Source organism: Gopherus flavomarginatus, chromosome 3 (genome assembly GCF_025201925.1).
Source record: "Gopherus flavomarginatus isolate rGopFla2 chromosome 3, rGopFla2.mat.asm, whole genome shotgun sequence".
NCBI lineage: Eukaryota > Metazoa > Chordata > Testudines > Testudinidae > Gopherus > Gopherus flavomarginatus.
The window spans coordinates 113,490,291-113,510,786 of record NC_066619.1 but is presented as its reverse complement, the minus strand read 5'-3'; the positions used below and the strand labels follow the sequence as shown (position 1 = coordinate 113,510,786).

Below are 20,496 nucleotides of genomic sequence, written 5' to 3'. Positions count from 1 at the left end.
GCAATCCCCTCATCCCCGACCCCACCCCAGAGCCTTCACCCCCAGCCAGAACGCTCATCCCCACACACCCCAACCCTCTGCCCTATCCCTGAGGCCCCTTCCACGCTCCGAACCCTCGGCTCGACCCCCATCACATGAATTTTGTTATGTGCACCAATATGAAGGTGATGTGTCACACATCACCTCCATATTGGTGCACATAACAAAATTCATTCCGCACATGGATGTAAAAAATTAGAGGGAACACTGCTTGATTCCCTTGTGTCCTCAGGTGATGGATGCAAAAATGGCTCTTTTCTCTCTCCTTATATCTTCCCAAGGTTAATTGGCCCTGCTTCAAAAGGCAGGCAGGCTTCCTGGAGGTGCAGTCTCCAATCCTGCTGAGATTGTTAAGTAGTCATCTTTCCCCACTTGCTCTCTCCCAGCGCTCACACTTGCATTTCAAAGCATTCCCACAACAGTGCTTTGAAATTTCCAGTGTAGCCATGCCCATGTTCAAGCAGGCAGCACTACATTCCTTTGTCTGGAACAGGCTTAGGAACTGCTTGCCAAATACATTTTGAGAACGTATTTCCAACACATACTTAACATTTTGTACACACCTCATACATACAAAAAATGATTTTCGGGACAAGTGTGTTACCAGTTTGTAGATGATACCTTACATGACACCTTTTAGGCCATGTCTACATCTAAAACTTTGCAGCGCTGGTTGTTATAGCTGTATTAGGACAGCTGTATAGGGCCAGCGCTGCAGAGTGTCCACACTTACTGCTAGCAGCGCTGTAAGTGCTGTTAGATGTGGCCACACTGCAGCGCTGTTGGGAGTGATGCATTGTGGGCGGCTATCCCACAGGGCACCTCGTCCCACAGCGGCGCTGGGGCTTGTGGGAAGGGGAAGGAAGTGTGATTGTCCTTCTGCTTCCTGTTCCTGTTCCAACGGCCAGTGTTGCTTTGGTACACATGCGGAGCACTGTGGCAGCATTGTGACTCTAAAGCGGTTTTTCTGCATTATCTTTCAAGAATGGATCCTCAGGTACTGAATACCTTACTAATGACTATTGCCAGCACATCTCGCCTTACTGTGGATCTAATCCTTAGGCTGCTAAATGTGCATGTGACTGACATTGAGGAGTCGGACGATGGTACTGAATCGCATCAATATGCAGACAGTACAATGCTAGTGGCAATAACAGACGTGCTCTGCTCCGTGGACCGGCGCGTTTGGGCTCGGGAAACCAGCACTGAGTGGTGGGATCACATCGTCCTGCAATTATGGGATGACGAGCAGTGGCTGCAGAACTTTCGTATGAGGAAAGCCACTTTCATGGGACTTTGTGATGATCTCGCCCCCAACCTGCAGCGCATGAACACGAGATTTAGAGATGCCCTTTCTGTGGAGAAGCGGGTGGCTATTGCAATCTGGAAGCTGGCAACTCCAGACTGTTTCCGATCTGTGGCGAACCAGTTCGGAGTGGGAAAGTCCACCGTTGGAATGGTGCTGATGCAAGTTTGCAGGGCCATTAATCGAACACTGACAAGAAGAACCGTGACTCTTGGTAACGTGCAGGACATTTTAGATGGCTTTGCAGAAATGGGCTTCCCTAACTGTGGAGGGGCAGTAGATGGGACGCATATTCCTATTATCTCTCCACCCCACCTGGCATCGGAGTATATTAATCGCAAGGGGTACTTCTCTGTGGTTCTGCAAGCGCTTGTGGATCACCGTGGGCATTTCACTGACATTTACTCTGGATGGCCTGGAAAGGTGCACGATGCACGCATATTTAGGAACAGTGCCCTGTTCAGGAGGCTTAGGGCCGGGACCTTTTTCCCAGATCACAATATAACAGTAGGGGACGTGGAAATGCCCATCGTGATTCTGGGAGACCCCGCTTACCCATTAATGCCATGGCTCATGAAACCATATACTGGGAAGCTTGACAGGAGCAAGGAACGTTTCAACTACAGGTTGAGCCGCTGTAGAATGACTGTGGAGCGTGCTTTTGGCCGTTTGAAAGCTCGCTGGCGCAGTCTGTTCGGGAAGCTAGATTTGATGGAAAGCAGCATTACCGCAGTTATATCCGCGTGCTGCACCCTCCATAATATTTGTGAAGGGAAGGGTGAAAGGTTCAGTGAGGAATGGACCTCCGAGGTTATACGTTTGGAGAATGAGTTTGATCAGCCAGAGAGCAGGGCTAATAGGGAGGCCCAGGAAAGGGCTTCAAGGATTAGGGATGCTATAAGGGAGCAATTTGATGCTGAGAGCCAGCAGTAATGTTTGGTGCATGTGTTGTGCTTTGCTTTACCTTGCTGTGTATAATTAGCCATTTCTATCACCAATAAAACATATGGAAAGAAATACAAACCAAAACCTTTTATTTGTCATACAGTAAAAAACAGGTAAGGGGGTATGGGTGGTTCACAGTACATTCAGAGGTTTTACTATTTCCTATTTTACTCAATTGTAACCGTCTGATGCAACTCACCATTACTTTGCTGCAGAATGATGGGGGTGGAGTTCACTGGGTAAGAATTAAACATATCTTGGTTACTAGGTGATGTTATAGGTGTTGGGGGCAGCTGATGATAATAAGGAACTGGGTGCTGCATAAAGCTATTTTGAGGATACACAGGGGGACAAGGAACATTGCTTTTGGAAGCCTGTGGGTTATCACGGTATATATTTGCCTGCATGGCTACAAGGGACTCAAAAGACTTGGTTTGGCGAGACAGGAGTCTCATCATCTGCCTGGCTATTCTTTTGGCAGACAATTCCTGTCTCCTGCTTTCAGTCAGCCTCCATTCCTGTACACTTTTTCTCCACTCCTCAGTCTTCCTACTTTCCCTGTTGTAGTGGTTCAGAACGGTCTTGATCAGCTCCTCTTTTGATTTCCTAGGATTGCGCCTCAAATTCTGCAATCTACGTGAGGCCGGTGACACAGCCGCATTACTCGAGTTGTCTAGAAAAAATAGAGATAGAGACATGTAATACACAGGGGCATCATTGTTTATTATCAACTTTTGAAGGACATTGGAAACTGTAGGTAGCATCCCTCTCACATACCTCACATAACACTGTAGAGTTCAAGAAAGCTAAGACATGTCTAGCAATGGGGTGAGTACTTTTGCTTAAAATTCTCCCATGTTAGTGGGATGCCTTGGTTCCTGCTTGGAAGGGGGGATCGGTGAGGAAGAAGCACCCCGCAGGACACGGTTCCCGCTTGGAAGGCGGGGTGGGGGACGGACAGAGCACACCGCAGGGCAGGTTTCACGCTTGGAAGGGGGGATCGGTGAGGAAGAAGCAGCCCGCAGGACACGGTTCCCGCTTGGAAGGGGGGGTGGGGGACGGACAGAGCACACCGCAGGGCAGGTTTCACGCTTGGAAGGGGGGATCGGTGAGGAAGAAGCACCCCGCAGGACACGGTTCCCGCTTGGAAGGGGGGGTGGGGGACGGACAGAGCACACCGCAGGGCAGGTTTCCCGCTTGGAAGGGGGGGTGGGGGACGGACAGAGCACACCGCAGGGCAGGTTTCACGCTTGGAAGGGGGGATCGGTGAGGAAGAAGCACACCGCAGGGCAGGTTTCCCGCTTGGAAGGGGGGGTGGGGGACGGACAGCGCACACCGCAGGGCAGGTTTCACGCTTGGAAGGGGGGGTGGGGGACGGACAGAGCACACCGCAGGGCAGGTTTCACGCTTGGAAGGGGGGATCGGTGAGGAAGAAGCACCCCGCAGGACACGGTTCCCGCTTGGAAGGGGGGGTGGGGGACGGACAGAGCACACCGCAGGGCAGGTTTCCCGCTTGGAAGGGGGGGTGGGGGACGGACAGAGCACACCGCAGGGCAGGTTTCACGCTTGGAAGGGGGGGTGGGGGACGGACATAGCACCCCGCAGGACACGGTTCCCGCTTGGAAGGGGGGGTGGGGGACGGACAGAGCACACCGCAGGGCAGGTTTCACGCTTGGAAGGGGGGATCGGTGAGGAAGAAGCACCCCGCAGGGCAGGTTTCCCGCTTGGAAGGGGGGGTGGGGGACGGACAGAGCACACCGCAGGGCAGGTTTCATGCTTGGAAGGGGGGGTGGGGGACGGACAGAGCATTGCAATCTACTTACCACGAGCACGATCCTCAGCTTCCTCATCAACGTCCGCTTCCAGCTGCTGTGACTGGCTAGTCTCCTCAGGGCTGGAGAAGAGCTCCTGGCTGCCTGTGTCCTGAGACTCTGGGGTGTCCCCCTCAACGCCAGTAGCATCACTGTATTCATCCTCTACACCATCCCCCACTTCTCCCTGCTCTGAACTCTCCATCGTGCTCCTAGGATTCACGGTGGGGTCACACCCAAGTATGGCATCCAGCTCCTTGTAAAACCTGCAGGTTGTGGGGGCTGCTCCTGAGCGTCGGTTTCCCTCACGGGCTTTGCAGTATGCACTCCTCATCTCCTTAATTTTTACTCTGCATTGCAAGGCGTCCCGTTCGTGGCCCCTTCTCAGCATGGACTGCGATATCTGACCATAGGTATCGTAGTTTCTCCTTCTGGAGCGCAGCTGTGTTTGAACAGCCTCATCTCCCCACACACTAATTAGATCCTGCAGCTCTGCATTGGTCCATGCTGGGGCTCGTTTGTTGCGTGGAGGCATGGTCGCTGAATGATTGATTGATTAATTGCACTCCACGCCTGACTGAGCAAACAGGAAGGTGATTTTTTAAATTTCCCGGGGGATTTAAAGGAGGGGTCAGGTGAGCACAGGGCAGAGGAGTTTTCTTGATTACCAGAGAGGTATCCTCAGGTATGCTGGGATACCTGCTTATTCCACGGAGGTCAAGAAAAGCGCTGGTAAGTGTCTACATTGCATTACCAGCGCTGGATCACCAGCGCTGGATCCTCTACACCCGAGACAAAACGGGAGTACGGCCAGCGCTGCAAACAGGGAGTTGCAGCGCTGGTGATGCCCTGCAGATGTGTACACCTTCAAAGTTGCAGCGCTGTAACTCCCTCACCAGCGCTGCAACTTTCTGATGTAGACAAGCCCCCAGATACAGATTATGGCAACAGAATGTTGGGAGTAGTGAGTATGTCAGGCCTGTCAAGTGTTGCTGACACAGAATAGTGACCCACTAATGTCACAGCTGCACAACACAGTTTGAGTCTTACCAAAAAAGATGATGGAACCAGAAAAGTTTCACCATGATTAACTGATATGATGCTGAACACAACGTCTCTTTGTCTATGCTGACCACAAAGATGTATATTGTGCTGTCTAATTCAGCTGTGTTTAAATAGGATAAAAACATGTCTAAAGTACACAAGGGATTTTTAGGGCACAATAGCTGGTGAACGTGTAATATGATATATTGCAGCAATTCCCAAATTCATATGCTGCCGCCTTAAAAAACTGATGCTTGAAGTACTATATGCAATTTTTTTGTACACATTTTAGGCCTTAATAGATTTAAGTTAAGGATTTCTGAACTCTGTAGTAAAATAAATTAATATGAAAGTCTAAAATGTTCCATTATAACATCCTTTCAAAAACATCTTATGTTTTCAGACAGTGAATCGAAAAGAAACACAATGCAGTAGCCATTATTATTAATGTATTTTGTGTTATTCAAATTATGAGAAATAATTAAATGTCATAAATTACATCTTGTTATATTATAGTATGCTGCTAAACTATGTCAATGGCTTGACTTTTTGACTTGTTTAATTTAAATTCAAAGCTTCTGCTAATTCTATGTGATTATTGAACATGATCCAAAGTTCATTTTGTTACAAAACATTAAGTATCTTGGAGAATGAACAACCAAAGCAAAACAAAAAAGAGAGACTGGTGTACTTGCTTCAGAGCACATAGTTAATTTATGTCAGGTGAGATATTGGTGAGATTCAGCTGAAGATCCAGTTCTATACTTGCTTTAATAGTGATCAGGACAGTCTTGCATAGTATGTAGCACTAAGGGCACCAAAAATTTCAAAGCTCTATTTGATATCAGGGCAAACTCCTCTCTCTTTCTCAACCAAAGGTCACTGAGCTCTACTTTGTTGAATTTGACCTTGAATCCACCATCACATGACAGTTCAATAAATTCTTCCTTTTCCTTTGCTGAAAAGCCATCTGACAATCTTCTATTGAAAATGGGTCCCTGACCCAATTCTCACTTGTTATGCTGTTGGGAAAGTAATCATTAAACTTGCTGATCAAATTCAGGCAGTGTTCTCTATGTCAGCAATGAGGTCAGGATGAATTTTCAGTTAGGAAATTTTCCAAGGTTAGGAGTGTTTGGCAATTTCCCTTTTCTCTTTCTTGTGCTATAAAAATGGTTATTTACCTGCACAGTAACTGTTGTTATATATTGACCACACATATATTTTCCCTCTTGGTGTGTGTGCACCCAGTGCACTCAAGCAGATGCCTTTTGTTTGGCAGTATCCATTAGGATGGCACATGTGTCTTCATGCCTTCAACCAAGGGCTGCTTCAACTGCCTCTCAGTTCCTTTGCCACCAAAATCTTACTTATAATAGACTCTGTAGTAGAGGGAATGGAGGACAGGTCATGGAATATATATGTGGACAATACATCTCAAAGAATAACAATTACTGTACTAGTAAGTAATCCTTTCTCTCTCCTTCAAGTGATTGTCCACATACATAGTCCATTCTTTGTACTCCCAACCAGTACTCAAGATGAAGGTGAGGATGAAAAATCTATTTCAACAGTGACTGAGGAACTGTCTTTCCAAAGTTTGCACTGGCTCTAGAGGCTTCCATGGAGGCATAATGTTTAATGAATATATGACCATGTAACAGTCTACAAATGTTCAGTATGGGAACATTACTCAGCAAGGATGTGACCTGAGCTCTAGTTGCATTTGCAATAATTTTTGATGATGGTGTATCATTAGCTAAGTCATAACAAATTCTGATGTAGAAAGATCTAACTGGATATCTTCTGGGCTGAGACAGGATGACCCTTCATTCTTTCTGCACAAGCCACAAAGAGTCTTGAAAAAACTCTAAAATGTTTTGTTCTGTCCAAGTATAAGGACAGAATCCTATGGATATCCAGTGAGTGCTGCTTTTCTTCATCTTTGTAAGCATACAGTTTCAGAAAAAAATATCAGAAGACGTATGACTTGATTTAGGTGGAATTTTGAGACCATCTTTGACAGGAATTTTGAATGAGGTTGTAATGAGGCCTAGTTGTTATAGAAGACCATATACGGAGGTCCTGCCATCAGGGCATGCAGTAAGGCACAGAAGGGTAAGCATAAGGGGATAGAGGCCAATGTGGAGGACCCCAAGAATGTATGTTCTTACCAAGGGACTTGTGCCTGTGGTGGTATGATTCAGCTCTAGAGTCTTGTCCAGGGGTTCGAGGGGGACAAAAATCTGCATCCCTAAAATCTAGACAGAGAAGCCTCAACTGGATCAGTACTGCAACACTTAGAGGTAATTTTTCAGCTGATATACAGTGTTAAGTCCTCACAGGTGTTTGAGGAGCCCTTCTAGTGTGCTGAGCTAACCTTATACTCCAAAGAGACAGAGGTTTTAGGGCTTCGAGATGGGCCTGGGAATGGTGCTCAGCACCCTTTTTCCATGGAAGTTTTGTGATACTTCTTTCCTCTGTTAGAGGCAGAACATTTCAGCAAAAGACCAGATGAAGAAGTCACTGCCAGACTACTTCTGGAGGAGGCATGCTGCATCAGTTAGAAAGTGGGCAGCCAGACCTAGCAGTCAGAGCCAAGGTCCACAGTCATGAGCCAGAGTCAAGAATCGACTGAATCAGGACACCAGGATGTCAAAAGCAGGAGACAAATTGGAGATCAGACCCACAAGTCAGGAACCAGAGGCAGGTCAGGTCAGGATACCAGGAGGTCAGAGGGAGGAGAAGACTGAAGGTCAAGAACCACATGTCAGATGCCAGGAGTCAGGCTGAGTTGGGATGCCAGAAGATCAAGCTGGGGAACCAGGAATGGTAGTAGGTAGCAGGAGTGGGCAGCAGGAAGCACAAGGCATGCAGTCCAAAGTGGGGTGGAGCCCAGTTGTTCAGACAACTTCCTGTTTCTGCTGTTGGCTTACGTAGGGCCAGTGGGCCAATCAGCCACTCTGGAACTCTGCCAATCGGTCTTCAGGGGCAGACCATGACAATGGAGCTGGGCTTTGTGGCTGCCAGGTGGAGGGTTGGCTACTCTCATGAACCTTGCGAAACCGGGTTTGAGACACATACTCCAACTGGTCATTCCCAGGCTGGCCAGGATCAGAGGCTGAGCGCATTGACCTCTCCATGAGGTATATCTTGAGTCAGGACTCTCTAGATATTTGAGTCTATCCAGAGAAGGATTTGCATACAGCACATCTATCGGTGATTTACCATATTCCAAAGCAGATGAGGCACCTAGTCTGCCTATAATTTAGTTGCATAATTATCCTGCATGATGGGCGGTTCCTGAAGCCTGGGAATGGATGCATAGCCACTTGATACCACACTACCACTTGAGAAGTCAAGCAAAAGAAAACAGTCTGAAAAAAAAAAAAAAGGAAACCCTATCAAAAAGACAACAATAACTAACTAGCTAACACCCTATCATTCCCATACCTCACTCCACATCCCTGCCTGCACCTTCTGTGCTGTGTCTCCAAGGAGATGCAATACAGAATCTAGCCCTTAGATTTTATTACAGTGGTTATTTTCTACTAAAATCACCCAGCAGGGTCCTAAAATGCCTTAATAGTATCTGAAATGGATGTTAGATTTCTACAATCTATTCAATAACCCTTAGGAAACTTCTTTAAACACAACTCTTCTTATCTCAAATGGCTTCCTTGTATGTTAGCATACAAAGGAAGTTTTCTAAAGACACAGTGTAAACAATAAGAGAAAAGGACTAATCAGGTCAAAGCTCACAAATGTTGTCTTATGAATCCCTCCACCTTAATTCAAGTCCCTGCCCTTATAAAGGTGCACTGATGTCTGAGTACTGTTTTATTAATTACAGTCTGGCATATATAACTTTTCACCCTCACTTTTTTATTTTCTGTAGAACCTTGGGTTACAACTATCAGAGAAAGAACAAGAGTACTTGTGGCACCTTGGAGACCAACAAATTTATTTGAGCATAAGCTTTCATGGGCTACAGCCCACTTCATCAGATGCATAGAATGGAATATATGGTAAGAAATATATATACATACAGACAACATGAAAAGGTGGAAGTAGCCATATCGACTGTAAGAGGCTAATTAATTAAGGTGAGGTATTATTAGTAGGAGAAAAAAATCTTTTGTAGTGATAATCATGATGGCCCATTTTAGACAGTTGACAAGAAGGTGTGAGGATACTTAACATGGGGAAATAGATTCAAATAGAGACTGGGAGTGGCTGGGTCATTACACATATTGAATCTATTTCCCCATACAGACTAACACAGCTGCTACTCTGAAAAGTAGAGAAGCTCCAGGATCCTTTCTACAAAACATTCCCTACTTTATAGATTTCCTATCTCTGATGAGTGGTTTGTAATTAGCACAAAAATTCCTGAGAGAGCCTGGCAGGGGGACTGTGAAGAGAGGTTCTGAAGACAGATTATATACAGGCCTGATTCAAAGCCCCATTCAAGTCAATTGGAGTCTTTTAATTTACTTTAATTGGCTTTGGCTCGAGCCCTAAGGTAACTAATGGTACATCTACATGGCAAGCAGAAACCTGCATCAGTGAGTCTCAGAGCCAGGGTCGACAGACATGTACTCATGGAGCTGATGCTATGACACTAAAAATAGCTGTGTAGACATACAGACTTGTGTTCTGAAACCTAGGGATGGGTCTGCTGCCACAGGTTCACAGAATCATAGAATATCAGGGTCATCTAGTCCAACCTCCTGCTCAAAGCAGGACCAATCCCCAACTAAATCATCCCAGCCAGAGCTTTGTCAAGCCTGATCTTAAAAACCTCTAAGGATGGAGATTTCACCACCTCCCTAGGCAACCCATTCCAGTGCTTCACCGCCCTCTTAGTGAAAAAGTTTTTCCAACCTAATATCCAACCTAAACCTCCCCCACTGCAACTTGAGACCATTACGCCTTGTTCTGTCATCTGGTACCACTGAGAACAGTCTAGATCCATCCTCTTTGGAACTCCCTTTCAGGTAGTTGAAAGCAGCTATCAAATTCCCCCTCATTCTTCTCTTCTGCAGACTAAATAATCCCAGTTCCCTCGGCCTCTCCTCATAAGTCATGTGCTCCAGTCCTCTAATCATTTGTATTGCCCTTCGCTGGACTCTTTCCAATTTTTCCACATCCTTCTTGCAGTGTGGGACCCAAAACTGGACACAGTACTCCAGATGAGGCCTCACCAATGTCGAACAGATGGGAACAATCACATCCCTTGATCTGCTGGCAATGCCCCTACTTATACAGCCCAAAATGCCGTTGGCCTTCTTGGCAACAAGAGCACACTGTTGACTCAGATCCAGCTTCTCGTCCACTGTAATTCCCTAGGTCCTTTTCTGCAGAACTGCTGCCTAGCCACTTGGTCCCCAGTCTGAAGCAATGCATGAGATTCTTTTGTCCTAAGTGCAGGATTCTGCACTTGTCCTTGTTGAACCTCATCAGATTTCTTTTGGCCCAATCCTCTAATTTGTCTAGGTCCCTCTGTATCCAATTGCTACTCTCCAGTGTATCTACCACTCCTCCCAGTTTAGTGTCATCTGCAAACTTGATGAGAGTGCAGTCCTCGCCATCCTCCAGATCATTAATGAAGATATTGAACAAAGCCAGCCCCAGGACAGACCCTTGGGGCACTCCACTTCATACTGGCTGCCAACTAGAAATGTAGCCATTGATCACTACCTGTTAAGTCTGATGATCAAGCCAGCTTTCTATCTACCTTATAGTCCATTCATCCAGCCCATAATTCTTTAACTTGCTGGCAAGAATACTGTGGGAGATGGTATCAAAAGTTTTGCTAAAGTCAAGGAATAACGTGTCCACTGTTTTCCCCTCATTCACAGAGCCAGTTATGTCATTATCCACTTATCTCATCATGTCTGCTTGCCATGCAGGTGTACCTAAAAGGTCCAGTCCTGAAGCTCAACCAAAATTCCTACTTAAATCAGGATTAGGCCAATGGTAATTCAAAAGTATGCTGATTTATACCCTTTGCATCTCCACAGAGGTTGCTGATGATGTAGGTCAGACCTAAATCAAGCCCAATATGTTCAGAAAGAAGCAAGAAAGAAAATGTTATAGTTCCCAGAGAAGAATAAGTAACTTAAACTAGGAGGAAAAAGAATGAAGAGAAAGAGAATTGTTTGGAGAACATGGGGTTTCTGAAATATAGTTACAGTCCGACTATCCAGATGTGTCAATGTGTGTGCATGTGGATTTTGGGGGAATACCTTTTTTGCTGAAACTCAAGATAAGTGCCCCTGTTAATTTATAAAGGCTCTCCCCTCAACACACACACACACACACACACACACATTTTGCAAAAGGTGGTGAACTTGAGTTTGATTGTCTATTTTCCAAAGAATCTTTTTTAAAAAAATGGGGGTGGCTTTTCACAGAGAGGGTTGATATGCTCCAGAGACTGAGATGATTAGATACACAGTAACTCTGCAGTGGAATTATACCTGGCCTACACCGGCTACTTCAGAGGAAGGTCATGCCTCCTGCAATTTGCTTAGGCACTTGTGTCATACTATATCATGAAAGTAGAGGGGGAATATCTTCCTGTCTCCTAACAGACATTTAATTTATATCCAAAACTTAAGGCTTGCAAGGCCTCATAATTTTGATCTGAGCTTGAGTAACTGCAGATGTCGTTGTTATTCACACAAGTGATATGCAGTAGATTGGTGTATCTATAGGTCTTGTTCATGGCATTTGGGTTACACTGTGGTATAGCAAAAAGGGAGATTTTACAATTATCACAGCCTTCCACAAGGCAAGCCAGAAATGTTCTTGCTGGACTAAAGTTTAATTTGTTTCCCCTATGCTTTTTTTTTTAATTACATGCAAATACATATCTGCCTCAGTCACACAGATTAGTATTTCACTGTTTTGTACTATGTTTTTCTCTCTCAGTAAGTCAGCTGTTTTTTCCTTCTGGTTGATCAGCCAAAGTAAAAAAAAACAACACAGAAGTGAACAAACACAGTGTCTGTCTCATTTTTTAAATGATTGTGCCAGGCTTGCAGTAGGAGCAGACTCTGATCCATCTTCTATTAACATCAATGGAAAGACACATATTTTGTCCAGTGGTAAAAAAAATTAACACCTAGTACTCCCAACCTTCACATGGGCTAAAATTTACATACACATATATGCACAAACATATTGGACTAGATTCTGCCCTACATCTGAACTTTCCTTAATGTAGAATGAGGGACCTCAGAGTCATTCACTGTGCCCTGAATCTGGGGTTTGATCTACTCTAACTTACCCCAAAGGCTGAAGTAGCTAAGGATTTATGTTAGTGGAGAGTTTTCCTCCTTCAGAGGAATTCTTCGCTGGCTGTTTGTGGCCAGGATCCAGACCTTTATGCTATTTGAATGGTACAAAGGGATTAAAGAGTAACAGAGAATCTGGCTTGTTAAGTGCAAGTTTTAACACATATCCAACAGTTGCTCCTCATCACAGTATACACATAATACAATGGGTGACCAAACTGTGGCGTGTGAGCTGCATGCGGCTCTTTTACAGTTAAAGTGCGGTTCACAGAGCTGTCCCCTCCCATTCTCTGCCTACCAGACTGGAGGGGGAGAGCTCAGGGATTCTGCTCTGCAGTGGGGTGGTGGGGCTAGGGCTTCTGCCAGAGACAACTGGTGCCTGCTGAGAGGGGTGGAGGGGCACAATTTAAAGGCCCCGCAACAGCTTCAGTCAGCCTCCCCGCTTACCCTTAGCTCTGTGTGGACAGGCAGTGCCAAACAGCTGGGAGCTGTGGGGAGGGGCCACTTCTTTAGCTTGGCAGGGAGAGGCAGCAGCAAAGGCAGTCGTTTAAGCCAGACCCACTAGCCTGCTTCAAACCCAGACCCAGGTCTGAACTACATCCCCTAACAGCTGAAAGCAGGTTAAGAAGTGTTCCTTTCTTTAACATTCAGATGCTCAACTCCTAACAGGGTCCAAACTCCAAATAAATCCGTTTTACCCTGTATAAAGTTTATATACAATACTGTGGGGTTTGCTCATCAAGTACAGTACAATTGTGATGTGAGAGTGTAGATAGGGACATGCTGAATCTGGGACACATAAGGGTGGCAGCTTGAAAGTGCTGATTGACTGGTCTGCTCAGACTTGCTCTGTTAATGTGTGTGTGTGTGTGTGTGTGTGTGTGTGTGTGTGTGTGTGTGTGTGTGTGTGTGTGTGTGTGTATGTGTGTGTGTGTGTGTTCATCCAGTTCTGGGGCTGGAGGAACCCAGTCTTAGGGAACATAGGTCCTGCAGGATAGCTCCATTGGGAGGGGACTTGCAGAAGGGAGAAGTAGAGCTCCATATGAAAAACATGTGACACAAGCAGTATGTTGATAGAATTACAAAAACCCGCCCCCAGAAGAGTAACCCTAATAAATGAGCATACCCCACAGTAATGGGCAAATCTGGTAACAAAAGTGGTGGCTGGCCCCAAACAGTCATTTAATTTTAAAACATTTTTTAAAGCAATGCATTCTTACATTATGAACAATAGTTCCTAATAAAACGATAAGACATACTAGTAAAGAAAATGGAAATGCTGCCTGAGGACTTGTGAGGTGCATGGAGCCTGTGGATCAAGTGAGCCTGGAATGCTCTCGTTCCTGGTATACACGTGTAGAATATTTTTAACATAACTAATATATGGATTTGCCTCTTTTATTTGATGATGAGGTCTCAAATGTGCAATGTTGTGGGCTATAAATGTCCAAATGTCAAACCAGAATGTTTCCTGTAGTAGATTCTCTATTACTTGAAATTCCTAAACCAGAACTGGATTTCTTTCTAAGAGATATGCTCTATTTTCATCACACATTATTGGACTTCATACAGGAATTAATGGGTAAAATTCTATGGCCTGTGGTAGAGGTCAGACTAGGCAATAACAATGGCCCTTTCTGATCATAACCTAAATCTGACCTAATTAAGATAATTGGTGTCCCTAGTCAGACTCTCATCATTGGGCCTGATCCTGGAAACACATGTAATTTTACTCATGTGAGTAGTTCAGTTGAAACCAATGTGAATGCTCTCATGAGTTATTATTATTAATTATGTTACTTATATTTTTGTGGGATTTAGTCCTTTGTTAGTATTCATCTTTTTCATTATGATTGCTTCAATGCAAGGAAAAGTGACTAGCAATGCACATAAGTGACAAATTAGTTGTGGCTGAGATTGCAGTTCCATTGTAAACTCTTGTTTTCTGAGGTTTCTGACTGTGAAAAAAACAATTATTCTGGCCTTGGTTTCCACCCTGTAAACAATTTTTTCAATTCTTTTTAACAATGGTCCAGCCATTGGGAATGTATATTTCTAGCAGATTCAGAGCTGTTTTTTTGCTTGTTTAACTCAAAAATAGCTATGTTTTAGAAAATCTAATTTGGCAAGCAAATGTTCCTTACTCAGGACTAATTACTTCATGTATTAAGAACATACATTTAAATAACAAAAAGCTAATTGCTTGAAAAACTACAAATAGTATGTATGCATTTCACTATTTTTTCAGTTCTTAGCCAATGAAATGAAAAACTGCATTTAATATCAACATAGAAACAGGAGATTTTAAATATTCACACATCTGATTTTTGGATGAATCAGTAAACAATTGAGACCATTTCTTTGACAGCTACAAACTAAAGTCTTGGTTCTACAAGGGACTCTACCTATTTGGACTGAGCTTCAGCCAGCTAGCTCTCATCCATGTCACAATTTCCCTTAGGCACTGAGATAGATGATCATCAGGATTGGTTGGATCAGGAAAGAGACACATAGAGCTGAGTGTCTTCAGCCTACTGAAAACACTGCAGCCCATATCTTTAAACTAACCCTCCTAACAACTGCAATTACACATTGAACAGGAGAGAAGCTAAGATAGATCCCAGCAGGAACTCCAAATAATAGTGCTCCAAATTAAGGTGAACAACCTCCACATATTACCATGCCAGAACCGTACCATCCATTACTGCAGTCTGCAGGTGAATTCACAACTCTCATGAGCAAAGGTATTGAAGGCTGCTGACAGATCTAACAGCATCAGCATGGATACCTAATTTTATTCACGTGTTTAATGTTAATCCCACAGATTTCAGTGCACAGATATGCAAATCTTTTCAGCGTCTAAATCAACAAAACTGCAACAGGTGACTAGATGAACACGCTTGATGGTTTTCTGCTACCCAGAAGAACCTCCCTAAATCTGAGCATGTGAGCTCTAGCGGGTTCAACCATGCAGCTTCCAAGGCATGAGGTGGAGAGACACGAGATTGGGATGCTGGAGACGGCCATGATGTTGAGTCATAAATGCCTGGAACTAACAGTCAGGGGATTAGACTATCCACTGATAGCACCAGTAACATGGTGTACCAATTACTCGTGGGGGGATTCTACGTATCTGCAGACGTGCAGAATTTATTTGCCTCGCATAATTTTGTATTTTCCCTCATAAAAAACATTTTGCATAAGTGATGCAGTTCCGCCTTTATGCCACCAGAGGGCGCTGTGGTGCCAGAACAGCCACCTGCGTTCATGCCGGCTGTTCTAGCGCCACAGCGGCCTCTGGTGGGGAAAAAGGCGGAACTGCAGCAATTCTTTAGCAGAATGTTTTTTATGCGGGAAAATACAAAATTCTATGTCCAGTGCTGCAGATTTCCCCCAGGAGTAGAGTTCATCACAGCATCCTGCCTGCAGAGCCAGGTTAGGACAGAGTGGGGCACATAGCGCTGCTGGGGTGTGTGTGTCACACACACGGGTTCAGAATGGCGAGTGGGGGGGGACAGACTGGAGCATGGGCTCAGGAGCTAGTGGGGTGACAGCATTGAGTTTGGGGACAGGGGATAGGGACTGCAGAGACCCATGGAGATGAGCGATGTGGGGACAGGGACAGACATGCCTGACTGAATGGGAGAGGATTGGGGTCAGTCAGGGTCTGCCTGGGGGAGGCTTCCCAACCCCAACTATCTCTCCCTCGCCCCCAAAGAAAAACCTCCTCCACACACACAACATTCTCCAGGTTCACTCCTAGTCTCCTTCCCCCTTCCTCAGCTCTTCCGTTACACCTGATTCCCCAAGCCTTTAACTGCTTCTGACAGGTGCAGGAAATACAGTTCTGTTTTGTAATTTAAATGAATTACACAAAGTGCTGTATTAATATGCCTAGTAAGGAATCTATTTGTCCAAAAAAAAAAAATGACCAGAATCTTTTTTTTTTTTGGTCTATATTATTACAAACATGCCTGCTGATAGATATTTTGAAATCAATTACCAAAATAATTGTAGCTGACATGATTATATTGTTATTTTGACAAATACAATATGCAGAATTTTGCAGACTTTTCAAATATTGTATGCAGAATTTTTAATTTTGTGCCACAGAATTCCCCCATGAGTAACCAATGCTGACATGGCCAGGCTGGTGCCACCAGGATCACAGAGGCTCTGACGCTCTGGATCTTGAGGAGGACCTTGTGAACAAGCAGAATAGGAGGGAATGCATAGAAGAGATGGTCCTTCCATGGAAAAAGAAATGTGTCTTCCAGTTAGCCCGGGCTGTGGTTCAAGAAGGAGCAGAATCACAAGCACTTCCTGTTGTCCCTTGTGGCGAACAAGTTGATCTGGGAAACTCCTAACCATTGGAAGATATTGTTTATTATGTCCAGGCAAATGGACCACTTGTGACTGTGAAAAGACCTACTGAGATGGTCTGCAACTTGTTCTGAGATCCAGGGAGATAGGATGTTTCCAGCAGTATCAAGTGTTATATGCAGAACTCCCAGAGAGGTCATAAACAGATAGCTAAGGGTTAACGTCTCTTTCACCTGGAAAGAAGTATCTGAACCACCTGACCAGAGGACCAATCAGGAAACAGGATTTTTTTCAACTCTGGGTGGAGGGAATTTTGTGTCTGAGTCTTTGTCTGTCTGCCTGCTTTTCTCTCAGCTTTGAGAAGTGATTTCTGTTTTCTAATCTTCTGTTTCCAAGTTGTGAGTACCAAACATGGTTTTGTTGTTTTTGTATTTACATGTCTATAGTGGCTGGAGTGCTTTGATTTGTATTCATTTTGAATAAGGCTGTTTATTCAATATTCTTTTAAGCAATTGACCCTGTATTTGTCACCTTAATACAGAGAGACCATTTTTATGTATTTTTCTTTCTTTTTTATATAAAGCTTTCTTTTAAGACCTGTTGGAATTTTTCTTTAGTGGGGAACTTCAGGGAAATTGAGTCTGTACTCACCAGGGAATTGGTGGGAGGAAGAAATCAGGGGGAGATCTGTGTGTGTTGGATTTGCTAGCCTGATTTTGCATTCCCTCTGGGTGAAGAGGAAAGTGCTTTTGTTTCCAGGACTGGAATTACAGAGGGTGGACTCCCTCTGCTTGGATTCATGGAGGTTGCTTCTGTGTATCTCTCCAGGAGCACCTGGAGGGGGGAAGGGAAAAAGGATTATTTCCCTTTGTTGTGAGACTCAAGGGATTTGGGTCTTGGGGTCCCCAGGGAAGGTTTTTGTGGGGACCAGAGTGCCCCAAAACACTCTAATTTTTTGGGTGGTGGCAGCCGTACCAGGTCCAAGCTGGTAACTAAGCTTGGAGGTTTTCATGCTAACCCCCATATTTTGGACGCTAAGGTCCAAATCTGGGACTAAGGTTTGACACAAGTGTTATATGCAGAACTCCCAGAGAGTGAGGGCTTCCTGAAATAGGGGAGAGGAGCATGCTCGCTCGTCTTCTGATATAAACATCACTGTTGTATTGTCTGTCAGGACTGATGTGCATTTGCCAAAAGGTCTGACACACCAGACAAACCGCTCTCAGCTCCCTGACATTGATGTGAAGCAGCACCTCCTCTGGAAACCAGAGGCCCTGAGTTCTGTGCTCTCTGAGGTGGACCTCCCACCCCATGATTGAGGCATTGGTGGCCAGACATAACAAGGGGCATGGTCTGGCAAAGGTGACCCCTGCACACACCATGTGAGGCTCAAGCCACCACTGAAGAGACTTGAGAACCCATGGTAGAAGAGTGACTGCCTTGTCTAGGCTGTCTCCGCTTGGTCGATACACGGATGCTAGCCAAGACTGGAGAGGTCTGAGTCTGAGCCTCGCACATTGCACCACGTACATTCAAGATGCCATGTGACCCAGAAGTCTGAAACAACTCCTTGCTGTAGTTGTAGAGAATTGTCTGAGATCTTGTATGACATTGTGAATGACCTGAAAGCAGGACTAAGGTAGGAAAGCTCTTGCTTGTCTTGAGTCTAGCTCCGCCCCTATGAACTCTATTCTCTGAGTAGAGGTGAGCATTGACCTTTGAATGTTTAGGAGGAGACCCAATGAGTCAAAGGTGGATCTTATCAGACTGACCTATTGATTCACTTGTGTCCTGGACCGGCCCTTCACTAGCCAGTTGTCAAGGTATGGAAATACCTGAATCTGCCTTTTCTGCAGGAAGGTGGCCACAGCTGATATATTTTTGGTGAACACCCGGAACTATGGACATATGCGTCTTTCAAGTTGAGGCTGACATACCAATCTCCCAGATCCGGGGAGACCAAAGAGACCATATGAAACTTTGGTTTCTTCATGAAGTTGTTGAGGTTGCGCAGGTCCAAGATGGGTCTGAGGCCCCCCTTTGCTTTCAGTATTAGGAAATACCAGGAGTAAAACCCCTTGCCCCTGAGCTCCAGCAGAACCTCCTCCTCAGCTCCTACTGATAGGAGGGTTTGTACTTCCTGCATAAGGAGTTACTCGTGAGAAGGGTCCCTGAAGAGGGATGGGGAAGGGAGGTGAGGGGGGCCGAAGAGAACTGGAGAGGGTATCCCACTTCTACTGTGCAAAGGACCCGACGGTCTGAGGTAATTTGGGACCACAGCCAGTAGGAATGGAATAGATGTGCTGAAAAGTGGAAAGAAGGATCCAGTTGACTGGTTGGTATGTCGCCCTTGGGCTCATCCTCAAAAGGTCTGCCTAAGGCCCGGTGCCTAAACGACCCAGATCCCCGGTTGCTCAGAGGCTGGAATTGGTGATGGCGGTTCTGATTTCTGGGTTGCCTGTGATTATCATCCTGCCCAGGCTGGCCCTGTTATGGCCATGGCATGTGCCGAGGCCTAAATTGTCTATGCTGGGTGGCCGGAGTGTATAGCCCCAGTAATATTAGAGTGCCTCAGGAGTCTTTTAAGCTATGGAGTTTCACGTCCATCTTTTCTGAGAATAGCGTAGTGCCCTAGAATGGGAAATCCTAGATTGTCTGTTGGATCTCCATGGGGAAGCCCCAGGCCTGCAGCCAGGAGCAATGCCCAAGGACATGGTGTGCATTGCAGAGTCTGCCGAGTCCAGTGCGGTTTGCAGTGATGTCCTAGTGACTGCCTTACCCTTATCCACTAAGGCCAAGAATTCAGAGTTAGAGTCCATTGGAACAAGGTCCAAGAATTTGGACATTACATCCCACAATTTAAAGATATATTGGCTAAGGATCACCTGCTGATTTGCAATGCCAAGCTGGAGCCCTCTGCTGGAGTATATCTTCCACCTGAAGAGCTCCAGTTTCTTTCCATCCTTAGCTTGAAGGTTAGGCCCCCACTGACCTTGCCTCTCCCTCTCGTTAACAGCCACGACCACCAATGAGTCCGGCGGGGGGTGGGTGAACAAATATTCGTAGCCCTTGGAGGGCATGAAATATTTCCTCTCAACCCCCTTAGCTGTAGGGGCATTTGCCAGAAGGTCTTTGTGTTCTCCTGAATAGTATTAATCAGGAGAAGAGCCACTCTGATAGGCCCCGCCAGGGATAAAATGTCCACCATTGGGTCTGACACCTTGGTGACCTCTTCCATCTGTATCCCCAGATTCTGAGCGACCCACCTCAGGAGTTCAAGGTGGGCTCTACTGTCAGAAGGAGGAGGCTATTGCTTCATCTGGTGAGGATGACGAGGAGCCCTGAGCGAGGGACGGTCCCTCCTGCCCATCCAGCTCTTCAAACTGCTGTGGCTCTGGCCCCAAATCTGTGTCCACCTTGATGCCAGTCACGGTACTGGTCATGGCACTGGTCGCAGTGCCTTTGCGGTGCTGGTTGTAGTGCCCATGCTGGGCGTGTGTCAGTTCCTGGGCACGGTACCGGGCATGGTACTGCTGGTAGTTGCGCTAGCAGTGGCCGATGCCTGAGAGGGGTCCCTAGTTCTGGACACAGTCCTTCCTTTGGTTATGATTGAGAAGGAGTGCCTAGAGACAGACCCCTGGGACTGATGGTATGCCCACAGGAATCAGAAGGATCACTGTGCTGGCATCTTGGCTGGTACCTGCCATTGTTTTGGCCACAGCAC

General features: G+C 45.7%; 1 protein-coding gene across 1 annotated transcript; it reads right to left on the bottom strand.

The window, feature by feature from the left end:
• Positions 1-2,362: 2,362 nt before the first annotated feature.
• On the bottom strand, positions 2,363-5,033 carry LOC127046314 (zinc finger and SCAN domain-containing protein 29-like). Its single transcript, XM_050943189.1, has 2 exons — positions 4,114-5,033; positions 2,363-2,963 (listed from the first exon to the last, which is right to left on the bottom strand). Exons 1-2 carry the CDS (start codon positions 4,634-4,636, stop codon positions 2,458-2,460), a joined length of 1,029 nt encoding a protein of 342 aa, XP_050799146.1. The 5' UTR covers positions 4,637-5,033; the 3' UTR covers positions 2,363-2,457.
• Positions 5,034-20,496: the final 15,463 nt, after the last annotated feature.